Source organism: Hyperolius riggenbachi, chromosome 3 (genome assembly GCF_040937935.1).
Source record: "Hyperolius riggenbachi isolate aHypRig1 chromosome 3, aHypRig1.pri, whole genome shotgun sequence".
NCBI classification, from domain to species: Eukaryota; Metazoa; Chordata; class Amphibia; order Anura; family Hyperoliidae; genus Hyperolius; species Hyperolius riggenbachi.
Genome location: NC_090648.1, coordinates 272,393,984 through 272,421,961, shown reverse-complemented (window position 1 = coordinate 272,421,961; position 27,978 = coordinate 272,393,984). Strand labels below are relative to the sequence as shown.

Sequence of the window (27,978 nt, the reverse complement as noted above, 5' to 3'; positions counted from 1 at the left end):
AGGTGACACAGCTGCACACAATAGCTTAGAACATTAACAAGCCCTGTTAAAAAAAAAAAATCAAGAAGAGCCATTATCTGTGTTACAGAAGAGGCTTGCTGATGCCACGTGTGATGCTGTGCTACATTCAAGGTAAGAGCCATAAGAGAGTCATTCATATGGCCAATTATGGTAATAGTGGATGATGTAAATGTGAGATTGCTTCCCTGTAGCATGTGAGCATCAAACACCTGTCATGTAATCTCATCAGACACTAAACAAAGGCTATGCCCTCTCATTAAACCCTAGTCAACAGCACAGGAGTAACTAATGAGGATGTGACTGCAATAGAATGAATGGACAAGAATCAGAAAAAAATATCTTTTTACAACACAGCTTTTAACAATGTCCACATTAATGACAACATCGTCTGACATAGCAGCATGGAAAGTTCATTCATATTCTTGTCTCAAATTCACTCCCATTTGACAGAAAAACCATTTGGAAGAATATAAAGAAGAGTAAATATGCTTTCTGCTTATTTACAGTTTTCACATGCGATAACCTCTGGCTGTAGCTTGTTTCATCCTATGATCAATTCCTATTTGCAAAGGTCTGCAACGCATTTCCTTTGACTGTGGAAAACTGTGTGCTTACATGCAGACATCTACTGACCCAGGAGGTGAGAGCCGTGATAGCCAAAGAAAGCCAATAGCTAACCACCAGCTAGTTGATAATCAGCAGTCAAACTGGCCAGCAACTAGTGGCTTTCATTTGTTATTATAGCTCACACCTCCTGTGTCAGTGAAGATTTGCATGGTAAGAGAAAAGTCACTCCTAAAAGTTGTGGAGAGACTGATTTTAAATATCTAATTATGCAGGTATTTATGTGTCATTTGAAAGAATTGGTCTTCTTACACTTGTTTATTGTGTTTTACAAAACTGGATCCTGATTAACAATGTAATATGCTTGCATTACAAAATGCACCCCTTTTTAAGATACACACATGTCTCCTCCAACTTGTATAACATGAGCTGTTACTATGTGCTTATAGAGATAGTAACCAAATGATGGTGTGCTGATCCCTATGAAAAGTATAGCTTTGAACTGTTCCCACTGCTACTAGTCGCTTACTGTCTCTCCACACTATCATCCCTCTGCAGCTCTTATTAGCACTTAAGGAAACAGTGCTTCCAGAGTACAAAACCATTAGGATTCATTTTCTTAAGTAAACAGTGCCAACACTTAATTTTAAAAAAGCAAAAAAAAAAAAAGCTAAAATTATTAGTTTTTGCTCTCTCTTCTCTGATGAAAATGTATAATATGTATAGTACCATGTCCATCAAAGTGTAAAAGAAAGACTTTGTAACTAGTTGTGGCTTCAGCACATGAAGATATAATAGATGCCACTCTGGCCAATCAGCCGCTGTGACTTAATACTTCAATGCTTAATCTAAACATCACCACTACCTCATTCTATGTACATTTACAGATTGCTAGTTTTGGATGTGGACTGAATTCCTTAGGTATTACCAGCCTTACGTTCTATTGTACTTTCTTAAAAACATGCACACAAGTCCTGTGTGACATCCCATAAAAAATATATTAAATATAACTAACTTAATAAAACAAAATTTCAGACCCAGGACATAATACAGCTTTTTCTGAGCTATGCCAATTGTGTTTTACGCCTACATTTCATTGAGTGGGCATCATCAACAGAAGTGTTCATCATATAGCATCCAATATATACACCCTGCCATCTGCTCCGGTAAGTATATAGTAGAAGCTACTTATTATTGTGCAATGTTATGTAATGTCTTAAAATAAATTATTGGCACCTTGTTAAACTCAAGCTTGTTACCAAGTCTCCATCTGTTATTGTTTATATTAGAATTTTTCAAAAAAGAAAAGTTTTCCCTATTAATAATCTGATCAGACAGAGAGGAGGTAAACACAGATCTGACGAGACAAACCTTTAAAAAAAAAAGGATGTAGCAGAAGGTAAGCGTTAAAGACTCACTTAGCTGACGAAACATGGCAAAGGTGTTGTGTCACAAGGAGCCAACACATATGAAGAAAAAGGATAGCATCATATAATAAGGCTAGACTCAAATAGGAATGTTAACCAGGGAAAAGGATTCAAAGAAAGTAACATCATCAATATTATTTTTATTTAATTTGTGATTTATTAAAAAGCATACTTGTGTCTCATTGATTTAGCGTCCAGTTTTGGAATTTAAAGGCATTCATGCGTTGGAAATGGCACTGGACATTATCTTGGTGGGTAAACACCTCAGCTCAGCTCAGATCAATCTGTAGCACAACCCTTGTAAGCAGACTTCAACACGCAATTAGTCACGCATCATATGTTAATTAAGAAGCATTCATTAAAAATATAAAAGCAGCAGAAGGACACACATCCAACAAAATGCTGTGCTTTTCGTGCCGTTACTCTCCTACTTAATGAACCAGTTCTTGAACAGCATATGAAACCAGGGTCTTCCCATGCTAAAGAATGACTGCAGTAAACAGGCAAGTTGTTTAAAAAAAATGCAACTACGTGGAATAATTCAATTATCCCCACACCACGCAAACATCTTTCCATAACCAACGTTGCTAGAAATAGCCATTTGAATCAGGGAAAAAGTAGCCTTTTCAGTCACGGCCTGGTGTGTTATCATCCAAGCCATAAGTGTTACTTTACTACTTCCAGCAATGAAGGCGGTTGCATCAAACACAAATGAGTTGAAGAGAAGATAATATAGAAAAAAGTCACTAGCTAAAAATTGCTCAAATAGAGCTAAGCAGATCTGCGTCAGTCACTGCTTTCAATTACAGAGGTTCCACACTTTGTTTATTTTTTTTCTCCTCAGAATGTTGGTGAAACATTTCCTTCATGGTATTTGACCTAAATTACAGTTGGATTGCCTCCATTTTTCAAGCATGAGGTAATATTTCATTAGGTTATTAGCAATGCATCCTAGAAAGTAAGTTTAGCAAAGCAGCACACCCCTTTGACACACATACATCTTTTCAATCATATTAAGGTAATTTTATTTAGTTAGCCTTCAGAAGAAGAAAAAAAATAACTGAGAAAGACTAAACATGTTATAACGCTTTTTATAAACTCTAGACAGGCATAGGATTGCAATTATATATTACAATGCCCTTTCCTTAGTTCACTGTTCTATTCATCTTTCTCAAGCACTGAGAGACAGATTAAACATCAGGGAACGGATTAGCCACTGGACGACCTGTATTTTAACACAAAAGCCTAAGTGAGGGAAAAAATGGCACCCAGTGTTACCCATTCTTCACTTCCTGAAGAAAACATATTCATGGGAAGGGGTGTTTAAACAGCTCTTCCCCACTCATCTCAGAACAATCCCCGATAGTATGGCCCAATTATAGGCTCAAAACAACATCATCACCAAGTCTGCTTAATTAGAAAATGTCTTCCAAAGCTGAATGTTCATTTCACCCAAAAAAAAAAGAAGAAAAATCACATAGGACTCCCTTGTAGAAAATCCAAAAGGGAAATATAAAAAAGAAAAAAATAAGCAATGCTCCATATTGACAGCTTGTGGAATCCTTAAACACAGATCCTCGCTGCTTTTCAGCACAACATTTCATTTGATGGAGATGAGGATAAAAAGCAAAAGTACCATTACATTTTTGGCTAGGCAGAGAAGATCCATTTTATAATACCTTGGCTCTGAATATATAAGCCCAGTCCATTTTTGAATTACAGTGTAATTTATTGGAATACAAATACAAATGTTTTATCGCAGTCCATATTATACAAATGGTTTACATTATACCAGTATCATACTTTCTATAGTAAAAAATGGAGTAAAGCCAAAACACAAAAAAGCTAATGCACAAATAACAGCATCACAGTGTAAACATGTTTTTACTGATTAGTGCAAAATATAAATACATTAACTACAATATTTGACCCAAGACCAAACTATATAGAAGAACAAAAATAAGAGCAAAATGAGTTGTCTCATATGAATAAGTGTAAAACTGATACAAGTGTTGACAACATCACCACTAAACCCATAACAGTATACTGTATATCAAACTGAAGCCTATTCAGCCATTTGGTACAGCATGAGGCTAATAGTACAGTATGGTTTGCTAATGTCCCACGTGTAGTGTTTAGCAATGGTTACAGAGCTATCAAGATGTGGGAAATGATTTTATATGCATGAAGTGTTAAACAACACCTGCAATCATTAAACACATCATAAACTTCACTGTACATTCCTCAGTAAAATCTCAGACTGTGAGTAAAGAAAAAAAATGTCCTCTAAAAATGCTTTTCAAAAAACAGACGTAAGCCTGACTAAAAATGTTGTCTGATGTGTCAAAAGAAGAAGAATCTCTTTGTGAACTTTCCACATTCTTATTCTTCAAGGATCCAAATTTCAGCACCACATGAAACAGTCCCCTGGCAAGTTCTCCTTGACATTTAAGAATATGGTGCTTCATTAAGACAGGAATGCAAAATACAAGTGCAAGGAGGGGGAAAGCAAGCTTGTGCAACATACTGTTATTACAGCAAAGCTAGTCTGAGCAGCTAGTCTCTTACAAGAGATGGCAGTGATCACTTCATGCCAGGGAAAGTAGCTTATGTAAAGTGCAGCGTGGGAACATTTTATCGCTGTCTAATGGTGAACCAGGAGAACAGCCCAAGAAGACGTACACAGCGGCTCTGTATGCAGATCCCTGACCTCATCAGCATATTCTGCTTCCAGGCGGTTAACTCACCACAAGCACATTGACAATTTTTGATGGAGGATGTCATTTGAGTCAAATAATAAAAAAGCAGACAAACAATATTTATTTCTGAGTCAGCCTGGGATTTTTACCTTTAAAACAAACCACCAAGGTCTTTCTCACACACAGCTTTGTATAACAGCCTTCACAGCACAATAAAACCATGAACAATTTCCTGTGATGTTTGCTCAGAACATACCAGAAGACGCAGACTTACATCAATATGCCTAGTAAAAAAAAAAAAAAAAAAACTGCTATAGCAACAGATGTGAGCTTTGTCATTCCTCAGTAACAACAGCATTGACAGAAAGCTATGTTGCACCACAAGTAACAAGCTGATGCACTGAAAGCCATACAGAGAGAGAAAAAGACAGAACAACATGCCAAGTGCAGTAACCCACAGGACCAGAGAAGAACTATGTTCTTGTTCTTCTTATTCCTAACTGGTAAAGGATATAATCTAATCGGTTACTCCGTCTCAGTCCTTATAGCACCATCCTATTACAATCAGGAGAGGTTGTGATATGAAGCACACATAATTAGCCTAGGCATGTATGAGACTGCATAATTTATAAACACAGCAAACCATTTTCTAAACAGGAACAAAAATGTAACATTGCCACAAATCAGCTTTATGATGTTTGTTCTCCATGGTACCCTAAGCTTTTAGTGGGGGGGAGAGAGCTTCTATAACTACTTAGGTGTCTGTAATATATAGCTGCAGGTGTGATCTAAGGGGATAGCAAATGTTCTGCAAAAAGAAAAGCGGAAAACCTGTAATAACAAGACAAGAATCACCAGGCAGCAACTAAACGTGAACATTTCCCACAGAGACCACAGAAAATAAATGTAGTATTGTGTGCAGGTTGTGATTAAACTGCAGATGTGGCTATGCAAAGAGAAGATCATTTAACTACATTAACCTCTGACACTGAGCTTTTCCAAGGGGATGACTATAGCAAATTACCACCCAAAATTCACTTCCACCAGTTTGTTTGCAGGCGGTGGAAAGGGGAGACTGCTCCAGAGAATGGGGTTGGGGCCTGACGATGAGCTGCAGAGCAGAGAACTCAGAATCTAGCGCTTCCTCTGTGCACTCAGCTGCCCTTTCCATAGAACTTTAGTGCCATCTATTGAAAACTTGCTGAATAAAAGGGGATCAGGGCACCTATTGATCTAGATTCCAAACAAGCCAATTACTCAAAAGGATTTTTTTCCTCCTTCCTAAGCTGGGCTGAGAGTCATTCCACCTGCAGAAGAGCATCTCTAATTCAGTAGCCAGCGTAGAATACCCATGCACTAGCCTATTACAGCCCAACATCAGCATCCATCCATACCACATCCTAGAAGGTAGTGAGGATGAGAGGAGACAAGGCTGCTGCCTGCTATGCACACAGCCTGAGCAGGATCATCCACAAGGCAATCTAGGCAGGTGCCTCGGGTCTATTGGGTGGCAGGGGGCCCAATTGCCACTTTCTCTGCCTCGTCTCCCACCTCAGATTGCCAAAAAGGACCATCAGGATGAGCCAAAGCTACTACCTTGCCTAGGGCCCCATTTCATGTTAATCCATCATTGCACACAGCCCAGCCACACAGCACAGTGCCTAGGCAAACAGTAGACATTGAACCCCAGCCATATTTACCTTCTTTTAGGAAGTGCGAATGGATAATAAATATAAGAAAACAGCAGATGGCCGCTCCTGCTAGTGCCCATAAAGCTTTCAGGAGCTGCATGTCGCTTCCCAAGTCAGCAAATAGGCAGAAAGTAAGAGAGTGGAAGCAGCTCCCCAGCACAGCGATGCATCCAGGCTGAGGCTTCCCAATACGCCGCGGCTCACAGCAAAGTCTCAGGCACCATTCTCTGCAAGCCACCAGCGATCCATGAATCAGCGCTCTGTTCCTCGGAGTTGGCCGGGGGACTGGACGGGATTGCGCAATAGATGCCAGCCATCAATTATTGCTTCTGCTCCTGCTTCCCAAATTCATGCTGAAGAAAAGCCACCCTCTCTGCATGAACGTAAAAATGCCCCCTCTCTGCTGCTGGGACTTGTTAGGCAGAGCTGTCCAGCATCGTTCTCCCCTCTGTGCTGCAACTTGTCCCCAATAGCCTTGTCTTACGTGTTGCTCTGCACCATGGTGCTGCTGCTGCTGCTGCTGGAGGCTCGCTCTTCTCCAAATCCAGATCCCTCCCTGACTCCTTCCACTATGGATCAGTAGCACTCCACTACAAGCTGGGGACTTCCACTAGCAGCCCGTGTGGTGGTGTCCCTCGGATTGATTGCTTCAGCTTCAGCTGTCGGAGTTCAGCAGTCATTCCGATGCAATGATCAGGCGGGGAGGGCAGGGCTGTGCAGCTGCTGCAGCCGCGCAGGATCCTCGTCTGATGCTGATTGCGGAGGCTGCGCTGCCTTTTCCCACCTGCTTTTTCTGGGAGGAAATCTCCGCCGTGCCTGACCTCCCTCTCTCTGCGTGCCTGGATGCTAGCAGACGCGTATTCCCTATGAGTCTCAGCGCCACTGACCGCTGCCAGAGCTCGGCGCAACTTTCCCTCCGCTGCTTGCGTGACGTCACAGTGTACCCCCTCCACAGCGACGGCGGCAGCAGCAGCAGCATCCATCCATCCCCCCCATCCGCCGTGACCCCCGTACAGCAGGGCTTTCCTCGGTGTCCGCCTGGGATTCCTGCAGACCCACCTGCTCTCCTCTTCCCCGCAGCTCCAGAGTTCTCATGCACAGACCATGGTGACAGATTTACTCTGCTGAACAGACAGCGTCGCCCTGTAAGGACCACCACGTGGGGCACAGCTCACCTAGCTGATGCTATGGGGCAGATGGAGCATTTTACTAGTGAATTCAGCAGCAATAGCTTCTGCAATGTAAAAGTGTATTGCAGTGTTTTCACTGTAGTGATCGCCACCAGTGATTAGCTGAAATTGCAAATGCATTTTTTATTTTTTTTTTTGCAATTTTGAATTGATTGTATTTCAATGTAAAGAATCGCAATCGCTCCAAAGTCGCTTTCCCATAGAGTGAAAAATAGCTGGAATATTGCTTTGCAAAACGCTGGCGATTTTGCTAGCGATGTGCGATTCCCAGTGTGAATGGAGCCTGATGAGGCTGCAATGGAGAAAAGTTGAGTTGTGTTGCTCCTAGCGACCAGATTCCCAGTACGATTTCCCAGAGCAGGTTAAAGAATGAGAGATGCCATGTGATTGGTTGTTATGATCAGCCCATTATTTTCCCTCTGCAGCAGCTCTTATAAATCAGCCCACTCTCCCTATATTAAATCAATAGTTTGCTGAGCGATTACACATCCTGCATGGATGCAAGTGTCTGTTTCTATGAATGCTCCTTAATGTGCTCTTAATGATGCAGGCCTGAAAAATGTACAATCCCAAGAATTCCTTTTGTGTGTTCAATGGGCAGCTTATTCTTTCTGGTGGCTGCTGCCTTTGTAATTGGGCTGTTTATTGTGCGAGGTAGCCTCTACGTGTCTGTCTCGCTTATTAACACACATATTCACTGGTTGTCTTGGACACATGAAGCAAAGGAAGTCCTTTCATGTCTCTGACAAACAGCGATGTTAAGTTTCTCGGTGACTGTGTCTATGCTGCTTCCTCTTGTCCTGACAGCCCTTTACTGCCTTAGAAAGATGCTGCCACTGTCACATGCGAGTCCCATCTTTACTCACACTGCTGGGAACACTCTGGACAGACGCTGATGCGTATGTCTACTGGAATACTGTGTAATGGGCCTTCCAACAAAACAACACTTCTGTCTTCACCAGCCTTGACACCTGATTTTCTTGGACTCCTTGGTCCGTTATATAACGTTGGCCTAATCTAACAAACATCAGCATGTCTCTTATGACTTTTGATCAAGGAATGAAACTGAACATGAATCAGAATGCCTTGGAAAGTTTAATTGAATCTCTTGAGGATTTTTGCTTTTGTACTGCGCAGATATTTATCAATGCACCAGCATTAAATCACAGTGCAATTATATCACTCACCAGGTGATACTATGTTGCAACCATCTAGCAATGTTTTGTTCTTATTTTGCAGTGCGAGGCCCTTGTTGTTACATTGAGTTCCCAGTGATTTGCAATGGATTTGTGATGCAGGTTGGTCCCAAAACTGGAAAGAAAATTTATATGAGGCGCTTCTTATTTCTGTGCATCTGTCCGAGACGCCAGCAGGGCATGAGAGCCATTAAGGAGGCTGCACTGCAGTGTGAAATACATCACAGTGCAACCTTTCATGTGAGCTGACAGGCAAATTAACAAATCTCCCCTCGGAAGAACAAAATCCTGCAAAGTAGCCAGTTTTGATACAGTTAATTGAATTTGAATGGAAAGCGGGAGTGTGTATGGATTTCGCACCGAGTATTGGCAAAGCTAGTCGGGTATGCAGTGCATATTTCAGCTGTGCTATTATCACTTATCCTCCATCAGCCTGGTACACACATCCAATGATGATTGGCCAATTATCACTTCCAAGTAGTAAAAGGGTAAACAGATTTTGAATAGTTTGAAAATATTGTGTAAAGAAGCTCTCAAATAACATGGAAGTGGTAAAATTGTCCATTCAATATTGGATGCATGTATGCACTTTAAGGCCTTGTTTTCACTTGTGCATTTTTAGCAATGCACAGTTATGTGGTTCGCAGGGACGTCAGAAGTGCATGGATAACACTGTCTTATTCCATGCTTTGCAATTTACTGTGGAATCGCAATGCATGGTTGCATGCATTTCTGCACATTCCCAGTGCAATTCATTAGGCTGGAGACACACCGCAAAGCTCTTTTTGGATCGTTGTGAAAAAAAAAAAACCGCTCCCATTGACTTGCATTAAAGTTATGGCAAAATAGCCGCAATCACGATTAAAAAAAAATAAATACATTGTGAGTGTTTTTCAAAAACAATCTGAAAACCTAACTGTCATTTGTCTCCAGCTTTACAAATGAATAGAACGGAAACCGCATCAGAGAAAATTGCAGACCAACACAGTGCCATGCATCGCATCAGCCATCTACTTTGCCCGCAGATGTGGAAATGCCGCAACAGCCGTTTGCCACCTGCTTTCCCCATTCAGATGTGGAAATGGCGCCTTAGGCTAAGTTCACAGTGGTGTGTTGCAGTGCACATTAACGGCTGCTTTGTAGCGGGAGCGTTGTGGTATAATGGCACTGCATTACTACGTTACCGCAAAATGTGTGCATTAACAGTGATGGTAAAGTATATTTTCATTGATTGTATGCTTCAGCATGGCCGCAAAGAAACAGGGGGTCCTGACTGGCAGCAGAGGGGCCGAGGAGGGTTGGGGAAGCCTCTGGCACATCCAGAGGTTTCCACTACTGAGGTATTTTGTTTCATTTTTCTGTTTGTGTTTAATTTTTTTTAAAGGACTTCAGATTTTCTTGAATTGTACCCAAACCAACTACACTACACATCCAAGCTGAACGAGAAAAGTTAAAGGGAACCTGAAGCGGGAGGTATATGGAGGCTGACATATATATTTCCTTTTAAACAATACCAGTTGCCTGGCAATTCTGCTGATCTATTTGGATGCAGTAGAGTGTGAATCACACACCTGAAACAAGCATGCAGTAAGGCTGCTTACACACTAAAACGTTACAGGTGCACGTTAGTGCGCCTGTAACGCTCCCCCAACGCACAGCAATGTAACACAAGTGGGCTGTTCACACAGCCCACGTTGCGTTACATGTAACACTGCAGGTTCTGCCGAAAGTGCAGCATGCTACGGCGTTAGAGCGGCTATAGTCGTGTTAGACTGTTTGCACATGCGCAGTGGGGGGTGAGAGGAGGCGGGGAGATGCTGCTACAGTAGCCGCGCACATGGCTACTTAATATTCACTGCACTGGCGGCCGCTGATTGGCCGACGGGACCACGTGATGCGGAGTGTCTCGCTCCGTATCACGTGGTCCCGCCGGCCAATCAGCGCCACTCTGGGAGACCTTATACGGATAGAGCCGCCTAACGCGGCTCACTCTACCGTCCTATCTTGCAGCACCATACGTTGTGTTAGGTGCACGTTATGCAACCTTAACGTAGCACCTAACGCAACGTCTTGGTGTGCAAGCAGCCTTAATCTAGTTAGATTTTTGGCAGAAATATCTAATCTACATTAGACAAAACAAACACATACATATACATATCTAATCTACATGCTTGTTCAGAGTCTATGGCTAAGTGTATTAGAGGCAAAAAATCAGTAGGACAGCCAGATTATTTGTATATTGTTTCAAAAGGAATAAATATGCCAGACTCCATATCCCTCTTACTGCAGGTTCCCTTTAAGCTGTACTTACCTGGGACTACTTAAAGCCCCCAGCAGTCGATCTGGTCCTTCTGTGCAGTTCCACTGCCCACCAGTGTGCTGCTAGTCCTTCAGAAAGTTCCTTAACTACAGCTGTTGTCTTGGGTATCTGCGCAGGCTTTTACATCTCTCAGTTGCGCTCTTGTGGCCAAGGGCTTTTTTTCCTTGCACAGTTTAAGCCTTTGTCGGCTATCAAGAGAGGTGCACAGAAACCAGTACCTCATTGTAAAATATCGGTAATCTAATCAAATGAGGGATGTATTACTGCCAAATACCGTACACAGATTGTCAATAGATTTTAGCATGAGATCTTTTGAAAAATCTGTGGAGACACCATTGCTTGCCAGACCCTCAGGTCTACCACCATCTAAAGTGCCCCCCCTGGGTTGTTCAGAGTGTTGGCAGCAGTGTTTAAGCTTGCCTGTCTTCTGGTGCATTTCTCCTGTGTCTTCCCTACATTGCTGCCAGGGGTGCCTGTACCTCCTGACCTAATAGCTAGGGATGAGCGCACATATTTTACAGTTCTAAATTTTCGATCAGAATTTTTTACAATTTGAAAGTCAAATGTACGGAATTCTTATGCGTAAATTCCAAACATTATGCAAAATTACATTCATGCAATGTATTCCGTGTCTACTAAACATGCTGCAGGGACATGAATGTGAATATTGCAAGCAAAAAGTTTTTGCTAAAATTAGAAAATTCTGAGCAAAATCTTAAACCTTTTGTGAACATATGTCCACACTTCCACCAATTATTTACTTAAAGGATAACAGACCTGCATATCACTTTTTAAAATAAGCACAAAGGTATGTTGGTAAGAAAGGTACATGCCTAAGTACGCTTGCAAATCTCTGTTCCACTCCTCTCTGTCTCTGTAAAACCGATCTAAAAGTTTGATTTTCCCTGAAAGTCAAACATTGAAATAGGAAGAGGCAGTCTTATGTGAGTAACCCCTCCAGATCCTGTCCATTACCGGTCTTTTCCACATCCTTTCACTGCCTCTGCTACACCCACTGAACATGCACATTACAGTGTAAAAGGGGGCACTGGCCCGGCCGGAAGTTCTTCCAGGGTCGGCACCATTTTGGAAATCAGATGCTGGTTTTCTATTGGTTGCCGTGCTGGAATGGTACCACTTAAAGGGGAACTGAAGAGAGAGGTATATGGAGGCTGTCATGTTTATTTCCTTTTAATCAATACCAGTTGCCTGGCAGCCCTGCTGGTCTATTTCTCTGCAGTAGTATCTGAATAAAACCAGAAACAAGCATGCAGCTAGTCTTGTCAGATCAGACTTATAAGTCTGAACCACTGAAACACCTGATCTGCTGCATGCTTGTTCAGGGGCTATGGCTAATAGTATTAGAGACAGAGGATCAGCAGGGCTGCCAGGCAACTGGTATTGTCTAAAAGGAAATAAACATGACAGCCTCCATATACCTCTCTCTTCAGTTCCCCTTTAAAGAAGAAAGGATACGTCAAAATGAATCAGAAAGTGGTAAGTAATGCAGTAATGCATCTATTTCCACAGATTGGGCTCAGGAAATTTTGACTGCACCTAAATGGTGCTTGTCAGCTGTAGCTGTGAGGCTGAACTTCCCAACAAGTGTGCAGATCAGCCTTTCATCTGAAAGGGGCCTTACACTGAGCTTTGTAATATGTTTGAGATAGTAGTGTTACCCAGTAGCAGAGAACTGTAACATTCCACATCTGGGAATGGCTGAGGCTGTGCTCAGATGTGACTTCATGGGAGGGCTGCCTGCCCACTGCTGGTACTGAGTGCTGACGAGCCCCCAATGGAATGCACCACCTTCAGCTGCCTGTATGAAAGAGTCCTTAGACTGGTTGAGAGTAGATTGGGAAAGAGAAATCCAGTTCTGTAGAATCATTTTCCTTGCTACTGCACAAAGTATAAGAGCTAGCTTTTTACTTCCATTAGTCACTTTCATTCCTTCCACTTCAATTATACCAAATAGAGCTCCATCAGGGATCAAAGACAGATAATTTAGCAATTTGTCTTTTGCATATTTCATGATTTGTCTCCAAAACATCTTAATTACTCTATATTGCCAGAATTATTAACCAAATCTGTAAACTCCACTCTGCATCTCAAGCAAGTATGTGAATTGGATAACTGCATAATATATGATCTTGTAGGGGAAATGTAGCAACAGAGAAATTGTTTCAGGAACATTTCCTTACAGAAGGATTAAGTTATTACATTCCAAGAATATGTGGAACTTTTTAAGTGTTGTAGCTTCCAAATGAGGGAAATTTTATGTTAATTTTCCTAAAGCATTTTGTCTTTGTTTATAAACCAGATCGGGCATAAGAAGTTAATACATTTTGACATTCAGCAGGAAGGAAACCCAGGCATCAGTTTTAAAGATGTTTTTTTCTGGACAGTTCACAGTACGGCACCAATAGCACATTTTAGGGAGCATTTTTAAAAATGCTTTCGCTAAGTTCCCCTTTACTTTGTTGCAGTTAAACAGTATCAGGGAGGAACAGCAGTGTAGGTGTGTCCGGCAAAGGTCCAGCGGGAAGCCACAATGTTAGGAGTGCCAAGCAGTATGGTGGAGAGTGGCATTGTTGGCGGGTTCCACATAGGTGTGGCAGTAGCGTGTCAGGGAGCAAAGAGGATGTGTGTTATCCCAAGGGATTCAACAGACATCCTCAAAGGAAGAGGCAAAGCCAATTTCAAACAAAAAGTTTTGTTAGTAATTAGACACTATCAATGACAGCATATTTCACGGAACACAGTCTGCCCCCTCAGATCAAACACAAAGCAGCGTCTTTATACTGTAGACAGTACGTTCGGAGTGCCTAAAAGGTTCGGAGCGCCTAAAAGGTTTGAAGCGCCAGTTGTGGTGTCAGGGAGCAGCACCCTGCAGAGATTTTGCATGCAACAAGTGAAAAAATACTGTTAATTAAAAAAAAAAAGAATTTAGTGCTAGCTTTAATTTGTAATAAAGATTAACATTTAACCCTTTCTTATTCCTTTACTTAATTACCTGTGAGAGGATGGATATCTGGCAGTCCTCATACTACCAAAAGTTCCCCCCAGGTCCTACTTTCACATGTGTGAGGAGATACTTCCACTTGTCTCCCATTGAGGTGACGATAAGCCCTCTGTCCCTGACATGGTTGGGAGCTTTATAGGAGAGATTTCTGCCCCCTCTTACAGAGTCCTCTCTATGTCATAGACCATGTGGGCTGGTATGGGTGGATTCCCATGCTGTCCAACCATTCTAGCAATACCATATATCATGAAGAAGAAGGGGTTAAAAAGCTTTGGGGAGGTACATACTTTTGTTCTATGATTAAAAAAACATTGTGGCAAGATGTAATGTGCGGTGCTGAAGAAAGCTCCACACACAGCATCTCCCCCTAAATCCCTAAAGATGAGCTATGTTACATGCTGTGTGAGGCTAACCTTGCACAGACGTCAGGAGCAAAATCTGGTCTGCTGAATCATGTATCAATCTAGAGGGGATGTCAGGGGGATAAAAAAAAAAGGATATCATGTTGCAAGTCTGTTACCTTATTCATGGATTTCAGGCCACCTAAGGAATTGTCTCAATCATAACCAGATCATCTTAATGTAAAACAGTGTGATATAGCATTTTGAATGAAGATAATGAATGGTTAATAACACTTGTATATTTATCTATGAAAGGGCCAAATTCACAAAAAACATTCTGTAACATGGATGTGTTGCTGAAATGAGCACAAAAGTGTTCAGGCCCATATCTACAGTAAGTAACGCAGGTTACACTAATAAAATGTATGCAATGTCAGTGATGATTAAGGGCAGCACAGTGGCACAGTGGTTAGCACTCAATGTGCATCACTGGCTCCCAGGTTTGAATGCCAGCCAGGGCACTATCTGCATAGAGTTTCTAAGTTCTTCCCGTGTCTGAGTGGGTTTCATCCGGGCACTCCGGTTTCCTACCAAATCCAAAAAACGTAGATAAGTTAATTGACATCCCCCTAAATTTGCCATAGACTATGATACATACACTACACGATACATACAAAGACAGAAGACTATGGTGGGGATTAGATTGTGAGCCCATCTGAGAGACAGATAAGTGACAAGACAATATACCCTGTACATTTTTGCGGAAGATGTCGACGCTATATTAATTCTAAATAATTATATGCTGTGAAGTTACTTGGTTTGAAATAAAGGAAATTAGAAAGACTGAGTACGGTAAGTAGAAACCCAGAGAGGTGTGAATTCAGATTATGTTGGTGGCAAAGTAAATGCAGTAGTTGTTGAGTACAAAAAAAGCATTGTACAAAATCAGGGAGGCATTTTTTTGTGTAGGTGGAACATTGCTATTAAATTGACTTGAAGGTTACTTTAAACATTTATTTATTTGGATATGAATGAATGTACTAGTGATGCCAATGTAGTTCTTCAGTTTATGCAGTATAAAATGGATAATTATAAGGATTACATTTGTGTTGCACAGTTTTGTTTTGTTTTTCATAAGTCAGCAATTTGTTTTTACCTCAGACAAATACTTTAAAGGGAAGCTAAAGTGAGAGGGATATAGAGGCTGCCATATCTATTTCCTTTTAAACAATGCATACTGCCTGGCTGTCTTGCTGATCATCTTCTTTTAATGCTTTCAGCCATAAACCCTGAACATGTTTGTTTCATGTGTTTGATTCAGACACTATTGCAGCCAAAGAGATCAGCAGGATAGTCAGGCAACTGGTATTGCTTAAAAGGAAATCAATATGGAAGTTTTGCTATAGGTTCCCTTTAAGGCTGGTTTCACACTGCAAACTGGCGTTAGCGATGTGATGCGTCACGCCCAAAGCACTGCATCACAACACCAAAAACAGGCCTCCAGGGAATACCACATTAGTACATGGTATTCCCTGTCTGGCATTCAGCCAAGCAGAAAGTGACACGCACTTGAGGTCACTTCCTGCTTCGGGTATGCAGAAGTTCACGGAAGCGTATTGTAAAAATTTGCTTCCAGGCATGCACACCACGACTTTGCAACGCCAACCTGGTTAAAGAACCATGCGTTGCCATAGACTAACATGACTTCTGGGCCGGCGCAGATCCCCACAGATCACTGTAATGTAGGTATGTGCTAGCGTTAAACTGGGCACTTCCGGTACAGCGTACTTCAACGTGGGAAGTATTAACTTCCCCAGAGACTTTAATTAGACTGCGGTAGCAGTGCGGAAACGGCTGATGGGGCTGGAAGAGGCCCCAGGTGAGTCAAAATAGATTATACTCAATCGCCTTGGGAGTCCTTTAAGAATTTTACTAATATATTGCAAATATGTCCTATTTATAAGCAGCGCTAGAAGCCAAATATTGAAAAATAGTTGGAAAGGCTTGTGTCTTCATAAAATATATTCTTTCTAGGTAAGATAACAGATGTTTTTGACCATGTTTCTAAATCATGCTTAATTAATTGAATTGTAGATGTAATATTTAATTTATAAGTAGATGATAAAATATAGGGATCCTGATTCTCAGTAGATTAGACTTAATTTAGCTCATGTAAATAGTGTGGAGCTTTCCCACGCCAGCCCAAAGGGTTGAACTAGACATAAATCACTAGATGTATTTTTATTAATCACATATCCCATAGACAAATGCTCTATAATGTAACTGAGTTTTAGAAATGATTTGCCTTTGGTTCCCAATATATAAAAGTACATCATCAGCAAATGCTGTCACTGTTGTCTTAATTCTTTTTGTTGTAACATTATTGTAGAAGTTGTTCAGAATGTATGCGAAAGGAATCCAGTGGCAGGATAAATAGGACAGGTAAAAGGGAACACAATGTAACAGTACATACTGTGTAGAAATAGTGAAAATCAGTAAATTAAGTATATTGCACTTTCCAACCTACATTATATACATATAGGGGAGTGCTCAACTTTGAGGGTCACATGACTCCACCTTCTGCATGTACAGCCATGGTCCTTCTAGCCTTATGGGCTCTGACTGTGCTTTCCCACAGCTACACTCTCTGGCAACCATGTAGTGAAGGTGAGATCTGCACTCTGTCGATTGAATAATATAATAGCTTTATTGAATCAAATACATCTCAATCCAGGACACCACATGCTGACATGTTTCGGACGTAACACCGTCCTTAATCGTAGCTGCTACGATTAAGGACGGTGTTATGTCCGAAACATGTCAGCATGTGGTGTCCTGGATTGAGATATATTTGATTCAATAAAGCTATTATTCAATCGACATAGTTCGGATCTCACCTTCACTACATGGACTTCTGGGTGTGAGCTACCCGTTTTCCTGCACTGTCGGCTGACAGAGGTATTGAGCGGAGTTTCACTTCTATTTTGTACTCTCTCACAACCCCTGGATCACAGAACCTCCCATACTAATCTGACATCACATCCACCCCTTTTCTTCACCATGTCAATCACTGAGAAGTGAGGTGTATGTGTTTTTTTTCTTTCCTTGTCCTAATGTGAGGACAAGTGGAGGGTGTGAGATGTTCCCAATTTCTTCCTTGAGAATTAACAGGACTATTATAGGGTGTATGGACCTTTTTTCTTTTATATGTCACTGTGAATTTTAATTCTTTTGTCTTTTATTTTTGTGATTGGCGGTACTGTCAAGTGCTGTAAACATATATATATATATGATATGTCATACACATAGCCACTCCCCCTGCTAACCAATTTACTGTTGGAAAGGAAGGTAAGTTTCAAAGAAATTCTGTGAGTGTGTGTTCCTTGCTTGGTGGGAAATTGGGAGTTCAGTGTGCGGTGAAAAAGGGCACCACAATAATGTGGGCGCTGGGTGAAGTCGCTAGTAGAATATTGGTAAAATTATTGATATAAAGTGTCCCTCCACTGATATCTGCACTGCCTTCTGTCATTGTGAAATTTTGTTTATACACACTGCCTCCAACACCCAAGTTATACACTGGGTGCTGCTATAGCCACAAACAAAATGACCTGCTACAGTCCAGACCACAGCAGTGATGTCGAAGCCCACCTCCAGATGCTGATGAAGACCCAAATGGATGCTTGAGGCTGATCTTACTGTTGGAACTTCAGGGACCATCATGAATATGAAAAAGAGGTGTTAGGGGAAGAGTACCCTCTTAAAGGGACCGTGAGCAGAGGCATACATTGAAAATCTGGACTTACCTGGAATTTCCTCCAGCCCCCCATAGCCCGTAAGATCCCCCCGACATCTACGTGGTCCTGCCGGTGGCTCCAGTAACACCCGGCGCGTCATCACTCCGGTCGCCGTAGATGTCCTGTGAATGCGTGGTTCAGTCTTTTGACAACCGGGCATGCACAGGACACTTATGACGACCGGTGTGATGATGCCCCTGGGTGCGCGCATGCTCCACTTCAGTCGAAGTCACCAGATTACCAGAGCCACCAGCAGGACCACGGAAGAGACAAGAGGATGCCGGGGGACCTCGCGGGCTTTGGGGGGCTGGAGGAATCCCAAATAAGTCCAGATTTTTAATGTATGCCTCTGGCACTTAAAGGGTCCCTTTAAGTGTCAGGTAGAGGCAAACAGGATAAAATAAAAGATGTAGAAGTAGAATTACACTAAGATACACATTACAACATAGTTGTAGTGAAAAAGCTTCTCATGCAACCAAGAACTTACTTTGGTTGCTTTAAATATGCTATTAATTTGGGTTTCTGCACTTTGCATTTTCTCACTTTTGTACACATTTCACATGATAAGTAGTACACTGACTTTCGTTTGCTAATTCTTGAGCAGATGATGTTAAATGCCGAAGGTCATACAAGAACTCACATTACAGTTAAGCATGCTAGATCTTGGAAATACAAATTCTAGCTTGTCAGCATTGCTCTTTCACACCTATAGCAGAAATCACTTAACCAGCAGTAGTCTTTTTTTTTACAACCAATTGCCAACCAATAGAAACCATCCTTCACAGGTACTGAAAGCTGATTTCTATGCACTTCACTTGCTATGGACTGTGGTATTGTTCTTTCCACTTTTTACTAAGTAAGGTCTCAGTATGTAATTTCCCCCTTTCCTCTAAATCCCAATCTCCTTTGTGGAGATCTGTATATAGAAAAGCTTTTTTGTGTGTGTACTTGGTCATTTAATGAAATAAAATCACATTTCTTTGATTGTTTAGTCTCACCTTGCAGTTTCTGAGCTAAAAAAATAAAATAAAAAAATAAAATCTATACAGCTTAGTAAACCAAAAGAACATTTTAAATACAGAGCAGAAGACTTTCCATTTTATTGAGCCTTCAGGGGCACAATAAATTCATTTTGCAATTATAGGAACACGCTGTCACTTGTATTGTGTTGGTGTGAGACGTTCAGTTGGGAAAATGTAGAGCTCTAGCAGTTCTTCCACGCATGGCTGGGCTGGACGTGATGTGAACTGGATTGGAGGTGTAACAGGGTGTAGTAATTCCCTGGCTGAACTTCTACTGACGGAGCTGTCCACTGAAGCTGGTGCTGTAGTGATGAGTAACAATGAAAGTCAAGTCAGGCAGAATAACTGGATCGCTCTAGCTTTAGTTTATAGCTACAGGTTTCCAAGGAGATCATAAATATAATTATTTGCTACATCAACATGCATTGCTTCAGAAGACAGAAGGCCATTATATTTATGTAATATCTAATAAACACAGAGAAATAAAGGAAGTGCAATAATCCACCGCAGGCAATAATGAAACTTTTTTCTTTTTATTCTTTTATTTTGAATGGCTGCACTGATAACTGCTTTGTACGGTATGAATTATCTAGTTATTGCATATCTGTTGCATATTCTATGCCTCAGTGGACACCTCTGCAATTACTGAGCACCTAGAACACTCAAAAAAAATCAGTATTTTCCCTGCTTTCACCTTTATTCTCATTATGGGGAATGTCACATTCTGCTGAACATCTAACTGGTTGTTGTCCAATTTACAAGCTTTGCTCCAAAGCAGCCCCCTCAAAGTGATGGCAAAGAGCTTTACTGCCCTGGAACTAGCACACAGGCTATAGCACAATGGCAGTCTGCACCTCAAATGTTTCTTTCCACCCTGACTCTACTCCTATATTTTTCAACCCATCTTCTCCTGTATTTATAACTTTAGCTACAGAGTCAGAGGCCTCAGACTTGCATCATGTATATATATATATATATATATATATATATATATATATATATATATATATATATATATATATATATATATATATATATATATATATATATATCAGTCACATGATATGAAGGGGGGGGGGGGGCAGTATGTTAATGATTGTCCCTATCTAAATAGGTAATAGGTGATCCTAATATCCTAATAGGCACATGCTGCTGTTCACTATTGTTACTTTTCTTCTTAAAATGTGTTTTATTGTTGTCAAACTATCTCTAAAACATATAGAACAGGGATCACAGTAAGACAGTTATCAATGCAATACTGAACAACAACTGAGGAGCATGGTATGGCAAGTTAAAGAGTAACACCTATACAAACATGGATAGAAAAATATTTGCTCTATAAACTCCACCCCAAAGCCCTCTCTTTTATATTATTTTAAAGGACCACTCCAGCGAAAAAAGGAAGCAGTTAAAAGCTGACAAAACTGACAGGGTTTGGACTAGTCCATCTCCTCATGGGGGATTCTTAGGGTTTCCTTTGATTTCAGTAGCATTTCATGAACTGCAGTTGCTAAGTCTAACTGCCACATTAGTGTGCAAATGAGTATTTAGGCTGGCTGGTATGTTACTGTTTTGGAAGTTAAAGCTTAAGGCCCCACATTAAAGTACCCCTGACCCTGTTCCCCCCTCCCCTTAAACATTTACCATTGTTTTATTACTGGTGCTGCAGCTAGCACACAGCACCATCCTCCCCCCTCCTGTGCACCCTGTAAACCTCATTCTGCTGAGTCATAGCCTTCGACTGAGGCAGAACATTGATTATGAGCGGGGAGAAAGTGACAGTTCTTCCTCCCCGCTGTGCGTCCATAGCTCTACGCCCTCCACCTGCCGCTTTAGTTCCTATCTGATTCATTACACACAGCTCGCAGGGTAGCTGTGCTGTGTGCGGGCATGTAGTAGTTGAGGTTGGAAGGCTATCTGACCTCAATTATCACAAGCCTGCACACAGTGAAGCTCCACGGTGCGCTGTGTGCAATGAATCAGATAGGAAGTAAAGCGGCAGGTGGAGGGGGCGGAGTTATGGGCGCACAGCGGGGAGGAAGAAGTGTCACTTCCTCCCTGCTCATAATTATTTCCAGAACTGGTCCATAGAGGGCATTGGAGGGGAAATGTGCTGTGACAAAGTCACAGCACCAGTAATAAAACAATGTTAAAAGTATATTCAGCCAGGTCAGGGGTACTTTAATGTGGCTGCTAATTTGAACTGAAGTGCTGATAAGAACTTTCATGAATGGTTATCTTTATATGGTGAGCTCAGTTGCTGCTTTTGTGAACATCTTGCTATAAGAGATTGAGACTGATTCACTGCAAGACCAGACTTTTACATGTTGTTTGCACATCCATTAACATCACAAAAGAAGTCATTTTGAACCTTAATGCCATTTAATTTTTTTAAGGTTCCCTAAACCTTTCTCACTCTATCTCATTGTTTCATAATTCTGCAGTGTAACGATCGGTGTAACACAGAGAGGATCTGATTACCGGTGATCTGCAGTATCACCGAGAATGCAGATATATACCCGATTATAGATGATCTGCAGTATCACCGATAATCAGATATATCTCTAACCTCTGGACACCTGAGTAATATGAGTGTTTGGTGCAACAGTAATACTTTGAGGAGGGCACCCTACAGTGGGTGCGAGGCAGTAGGAGACTGCCCAGAGAGCAGATTCCTTCCAAGGCCTGAGGCTCCCCAATGGGCGAAGCCAGGCTGGGAGTAGGAAGGATCAGAGTGTGAGTGACACCAAAGGTGAAGTGTCACTGACAGGTCTGTGAACTATTTCCCAACAGGAGAAATAGTTCTCGAGGTCGGACAGGCCAGGTCGGCAACTGACAGATCAGGTACAGAGACAGGAGACAGATGCAGAATCCAAAGACTAGCTGAGTTTGGCAACAGAGTAACAGAATGACAAAGGTACAGAATCAGAGATCAGAAGAATGGTCAGGAAAGCAGAAGGTCATAACAAATAATCAACAATTCCTAGACTAAGGTGTGAGCTCCGTGATCATCAACACCTTGGAAACTGGTCTAGATAATATCACAGATAATAACAGAATCCTAGACTAAGGTGTGAGTTCCGTGGTCATCAACACCTTGGAAACTGGTCTAATATAACACAGATACTGACAGGGTCTGAGTGCTACCACGTAGTGATCGCAACGCCAGACACCAGAGAAATGACCAGCACCCAGTATATATACACAAGCGCTCACCAGCGCCTCCCCTAAGTGCTGGACCAATGAAAGCTGCTGAATTTGTCAGCTGACCGGCTTGGTCAGCTGACCCCCTTCTGACTGTCATAAAGGCCCTGCCTCTCCGCGCACGTCCTTCTGAACCTGTGTGGACTATCAGTCCCAGCCACACCAGGTATGTGTTGTAATGTTTCTGCTGTGTTGGATGCGGAATCCGCCGCAGCGCTGTCTGTGCGTGCTGCGTTTTCTCCGCATTCAGCATTGCTGATAGGAGTAGGCCTATGCGTGCAACCTGCTGCGTTGGACGCGGAATCCGCCGCCCTGTTATCTGGGCATGCGGCGGTTTCTCCGCACTCCGACTGTGCGCCAGCTGCCATGTTGAACGCGGAATCAGCCGCCTTACTCTGAGTACTTGCGGCGGCTTTTCCGCGTTTTCTCACATGCAGAAAGCAGATGCCAAAATGTATTGCTTACCTTCGTATCCCTACATCGTTAGTGGGTCTGCTGCAATGACGCATTCTTTTCACAGGGAGGCATTATTCTCACATCTGAGGGGATGCTGAATTTCAATAATGTTTATAATACTGTATGCAATAAAAATATTTAAAATACTAGTTCAGGCACAGTTTATAAATACATAGGGTGTTAATAATGCATAATGTTTTTGCTTTTTAATTTTTTTAATACTGTTTGCAGAAATACCTGTTGTACAACTTCATAGACCATTAGATCAGCAACCTACACTAGCCTGCCACACCCAGTCAGTCTGCACCACATCTTCTTGACAAGTAGGCAGGACAATGATGTATGTTAGCTGAAGTCATGCCTCCCTGCTGACTGATAGATAATCTCTGGATAGTCTCTAGATGAGAAGCATGACTTCAGACTTAATGCTCTCCTATTTCTGATTGCTAAAAAAAAAAACGTGTGGATGTAGGGGGACACCTGCACACACTCTGTAAAGCCACATGAATAGGTATGTACAAGCCCAAAGGTACCGGGGTTACATGACATAAATCTGTTGAAGATGGATGTTAGAGCCAAGTAGTGAAGAAAAGAACCACAGGAGGATCCGGTAGCTGTACCAAATTCAGTGCTACCGAAAATAAGACAGTGTCTTATAATAATTTCCCCCCCCCCCCCGGAACTCCCCTGCAAAGGTAGTTAGGTATAGGCAGTGGCGTAGCTAAGGAGCTGTGGGCCCCGATGCAAGTTTTACAATGTGGGGCCCCCCAAGCACTCTATACATAACAATTGGTACGGCGCACCAAAACCTGTCAATGGCAACTACAGTGTCAGAGGTGCAAGAAGGGGATGGGGAAAAGCTTGTTAATGATTACCACTATTCAAAGTATCTATAGAAGTGATTATTGTGAACACAGGACCAATAGAGAGCTAATACTGTAGTTGAGGAAGGGCCTTTCGGGGCCCCTTTGGCCCAAGGGCCCTGATGCGGTCGCTACCTCTGCACCCCCTATTGCTACGCCCCTGGGTATAGGTCCCTTCAGTATAGGTTAGCTAGGTATCTGTGCCATCTGTATAGGTTAGCTAGGTGTATGTGCCTTCAGTATAGGTTAGCTAGGTGTATGTGCCTTCAGTATAGGTTAGCTAGGTGTATGTGCCTTCAGTATAGGTTGGCTAGGTGTATGTGCCTTCAGTGTAGGTTGGCTAGGTGTATGTGCCTTCAGTGTAGGTTGGCTAGGTGTATGTGCCTTCAGTGTAGATTAGCTGGGTGCCTTCAGTGTAGGTTAGCTGGGTGCCTCCAGTGTAGGTTAGCTGGGTGCCTCCAGTGTAGGTTAGCTGGGTGCCTCCAGTGTAGGTTAGCTGGGTGCCTCCAGTGTAGGTTAGCTGGGTGCCCTCAGTGTAGGTTAGCTGGGTGCCCTCAGTGTAGGTTAGCTGGGTGCCCTCAGTGTAGGTTAGCTGGGTGCCCTCAGTGTAGGTTAGCTGGGTGCCCTCAGTGTAGGTTAGCTGGGTGCCCTCAGTGTAGGTAAGCTGGGTGCCCTCAGTGTAGGTTAGCTGGGTGCCCTCAGTGTAGGTAAGCTGGGTGCCCTCAGTGTAGGTTTGCTGGGTGCCCTCTGTGTAGGTTAGCTGGGTGCCCTCAGTGTAGGTTAGCTGGGTGCCTTCAGTGTAGGTTAGCTGGGTGCCTTCAGTGTAGGTTAGCTGGGTGCCCTCAGTGTAGGTTAGCTGGGTGCCCTCAGTGTAGGTTAGCTGGGTGCCCTCAGTGTAGGTTAGCTGGGTGCCCTCAGTGTAGGTTAGCTGGGTGCCCTCAGTGTAGGTAAGCTGGGTGCCCTCAGTGTAGGTTTGCTGGGTGCCCTCTGTGTAGGTTAGCTGGGTGCCCTCAGTGTAGGTTAGCTGGGTGCCTTCAGTGTAGGTTAGCTGGGTGCCTTCAGTGTAGGTTAGCTGGGTGCCCTCAGTGTAGGTTAGCTGGGTGCCCTCAGTGTAGGTTAGCTGGGTGCCCTCAGTGTAGGTTAGCTGGGTGCCCTCAGTGTAGGTTAGCTGGGTGCCCTCAGTGTAGGTTTGCTGGGTGCCCTCTGTGTAGGTTAGCTGGGTGCCCTCAGTGTAGGTTAGCTGGGTGCCTTCAGTGTAGGTTAGCTGGGTGCCCTCAGTGTAGGTTAGCTGGGTGCCTTCAGTGTAGGTTAGCTGGGTGCCTTCAGTGTAGGTTAGCTGGGTGCCCTCAGTGTAGGTTAGCTGGGTGCCCTCAGTGTAGGTTAGCTGGGTGCCCTCAGTGTAGGTTAGCTGGGTGCCCTCAGTGTAGGTTAGCTGGGTGCCCTCAGTGTAGGTAAGCTGGGTGCCCTCAGTGTAGGTTTGCTGGGTGCCCTCTGTGTAGGTTAGCTGGGTGCCCTCAGTGTAGGTTAGCTGGGTGCCTTCAGTGTAGGTTAGCTGGGTGCCTTCAGTGTAGGTTAGCAGGGTGTATGTGCCTTAGTACAGGTATCTAGGTATAGGTGCACGCAACTTACCTCCCTCCAGCTCCAGCGGTGGCATCCTGGCTTCACTCCCTCAGCCGCGGCTGCCTGGAGGGCAGCTATGCAGTTCGGCGGCTGAGTGAAGCTCCGGCGGGCAGCGTGAATGGAGGCGGAAGTGTTGTCTCCAGCGCCGCCCATCTGCCATGACACTGCGTCACCGCCACCCAGCCATGACACTGCGTCACCGCCCCTGGCCTCTCAGCCGCGCCTCTCTCCTCCCCACAAGATAACAGCGGCCAGCAGCAGAGTCTGACAGGACGCGGCCAATCGGCCACGTTCTTAAGTTGCTGGCTGCAGAATTCAATGGGACGCGGCCATGAGGCCGCGATCTACCAATCAGGCGGTCGCGATCTACCGGTAGATCGCGATCGACCTATTGGGCAGCCCTGCTCTAAAAGATGTGCTGGGGCTTATTTTCAGGAGATGTCTTATATTTCTATGAGGAAGTGTCTCTCAGTGGAACATTTCCGGTTCTTTTGTATTGTGATGTTCATGGATTTGAAAGTATGCTTCTGTACTGATCAGGCACCTGCCCTGTCTTCCCTGCACACAGCTGATCGGATCAGTGAATAATGGCGCACAGCGCCTATGCATAAAAATGGCGCCACATTAAAAAGATACGCTTATCGCTATTTATCATTAGTACTGCATAATAATGGCGCACAGGGAAAAAAGAAGAAAAACGGTACACACTAACGTTATATATCAATAGTGGCACACACTAACGTTATTTATCAATAGTGGCACACACTAACGTTATTTATCAATAGCCCCCTACATAAGCCAAACTGCCGACATTATTTAACTGCAAAACGGTGAATGGATTTAATGTAACACTGTCAAGGTTAGGGTTAGGCACCACCGGAGGGGGGGGGGGTCTTAGGGTTATGCACCATCAAGGGGGGTGGTTAGGGTTAGACACCACCAGGGGGGTCTTAGGGTTAGGCACCACCAGGGGGGTCTTAGGGTTAGGCACCACCAGGGGGGTCTTAGGGTTAGGCACCACCAGGGGGGTCTTAGGGTTAGGGTTAGGTAAAGGGAGGGTTCTGTGTGAGAGTAGGGTTAGGTATAGTTACAGTACAATATACACCACCAGGGGGTGGTTAGGGTGAGGCATTACCAGGGGGGTGGTTAGGGTTAGACACCACCAAGATGGGTGGTTAGGGTTAGGCACCACCAAGGGGGGTGGTTAGGGTTAGGCACCACCAGGGGGGGTTTATGGGTTAGGGGTAGGTACAGCGAAGGTTCTGTGTGTTAACGCTAAATAACGATAAGGCTTTAACGCTAAATAACAATAAGACTTTAACGTTAAATAGTGATAAGCGGCAAACGGATTAGCGGCAACACCGTGCGCCATTATTCTCAGGCGCCATTTTCAGATGTAAGCGATAACCTTGCTGTGTGCTGAGATGACAGGATCAGTGCCCGATTGGCACTACACCACACTGTCCCCACTTACCGGCTGCCTCTTTTTCCTCTTTAGTTTTGCTAGGGCTTATTTTTGGAGTAGGGCTTATATTTCAAGCATGCTCAAAATTCCAACTAGGGCTTATTTTCAGGGTAGGTCTTATTTTCAGGGAAAGAGGGTATCTGCTGATCAAAGCCTGCACTGGAGGCGATGAAGTTGTGTCATTCCTCTAATGTAGACTCTATATTGGGGGGCAGGGCACAGAGATTGCAGTGGAAGAGGCCACAAAATCAGGAGGTCTATCCACAACTACTCTACACTTGCACTTGTACCCTACTTGCAACTAATCTCCATTACAGTAAACCCACTTGGCCCACATATGAAGTATGCACAGGTACCCAACCCAGTGCACAATACAAATCTCTTTGATACTGCTAGACCTTTGCAACTTCCAACTGATTATGGCAGAAAGGGTGAACATAAAGATATGGTGGTGGGATAGGGTTGGCCAGGAGCTGATCATGTAAAGGGCATTGAGGAAAGATGTGGCAGAAGAGGATTGGGCACTTGCATGGCAGTGTGAATATGAGGGCTGGAAGAGATGTACTATGCAGATAGGTTTCACTTCTCTGTCACTATTCAAGAAGAATGATTATTTACTGTTTGTTTCTGCCCTGCTTACACACACACACTGCTTTCTGACAGATCATATGAGAATAGCTGAGGCATTTTTAGATACAGAGAAGGATCTGAAGAGAGGGAGGCTTACTTTATTCCTGTTTTTGGATGCTCCCCCCCCCCACCTCATTCAAAATGACCTGTTCCTGGCTCTGTTTACTTTACACTGTCAGGCAGAGAGAGACACACACAGAAACACACAGAGCTGCAGCTGATGATGAGTTTTGTACACACCATTTGAAGCTATATTTCTGTTTCCTATCATTCTAAAGAGAATCCAGTCACAGTTTTACTGCTAGTGGGGACTGTTTCTGTATACTGGTTGTGCTGGACACAGTCCTCCATAGTAATGCCCACAGTGAAAACGGTTCTCTGTAAATGTTATATTCTCTTCACATAAAAATGAAAAGATGAAAAAAAAGGTCTTTGTATTGCTATTTGCTAGTA

General features: G+C 43.1%; 1 protein-coding gene across 1 annotated transcript in view; it reads right to left on the bottom strand.

Annotated features, from left to right (window-relative positions):
- Window positions 1–7,324, bottom strand: part of TAFA5 (TAFA chemokine like family member 5) — a 657,885-nt gene extending 650,561 nt beyond the window's left edge. Inside the window, exon 1 of the mRNA XM_068276329.1 lies at window positions 6,412–7,324. Within this exon, the coding sequence (XP_068132430.1) occupies window positions 6,412–6,502 (91 nt within the window). The 5' untranslated portion in view covers window positions 6,503–7,324. The remainder of the gene's footprint in view (window positions 1–6,411) is intronic.
- Window positions 7,325–27,978: the final 20,654 nt, after the last annotated feature.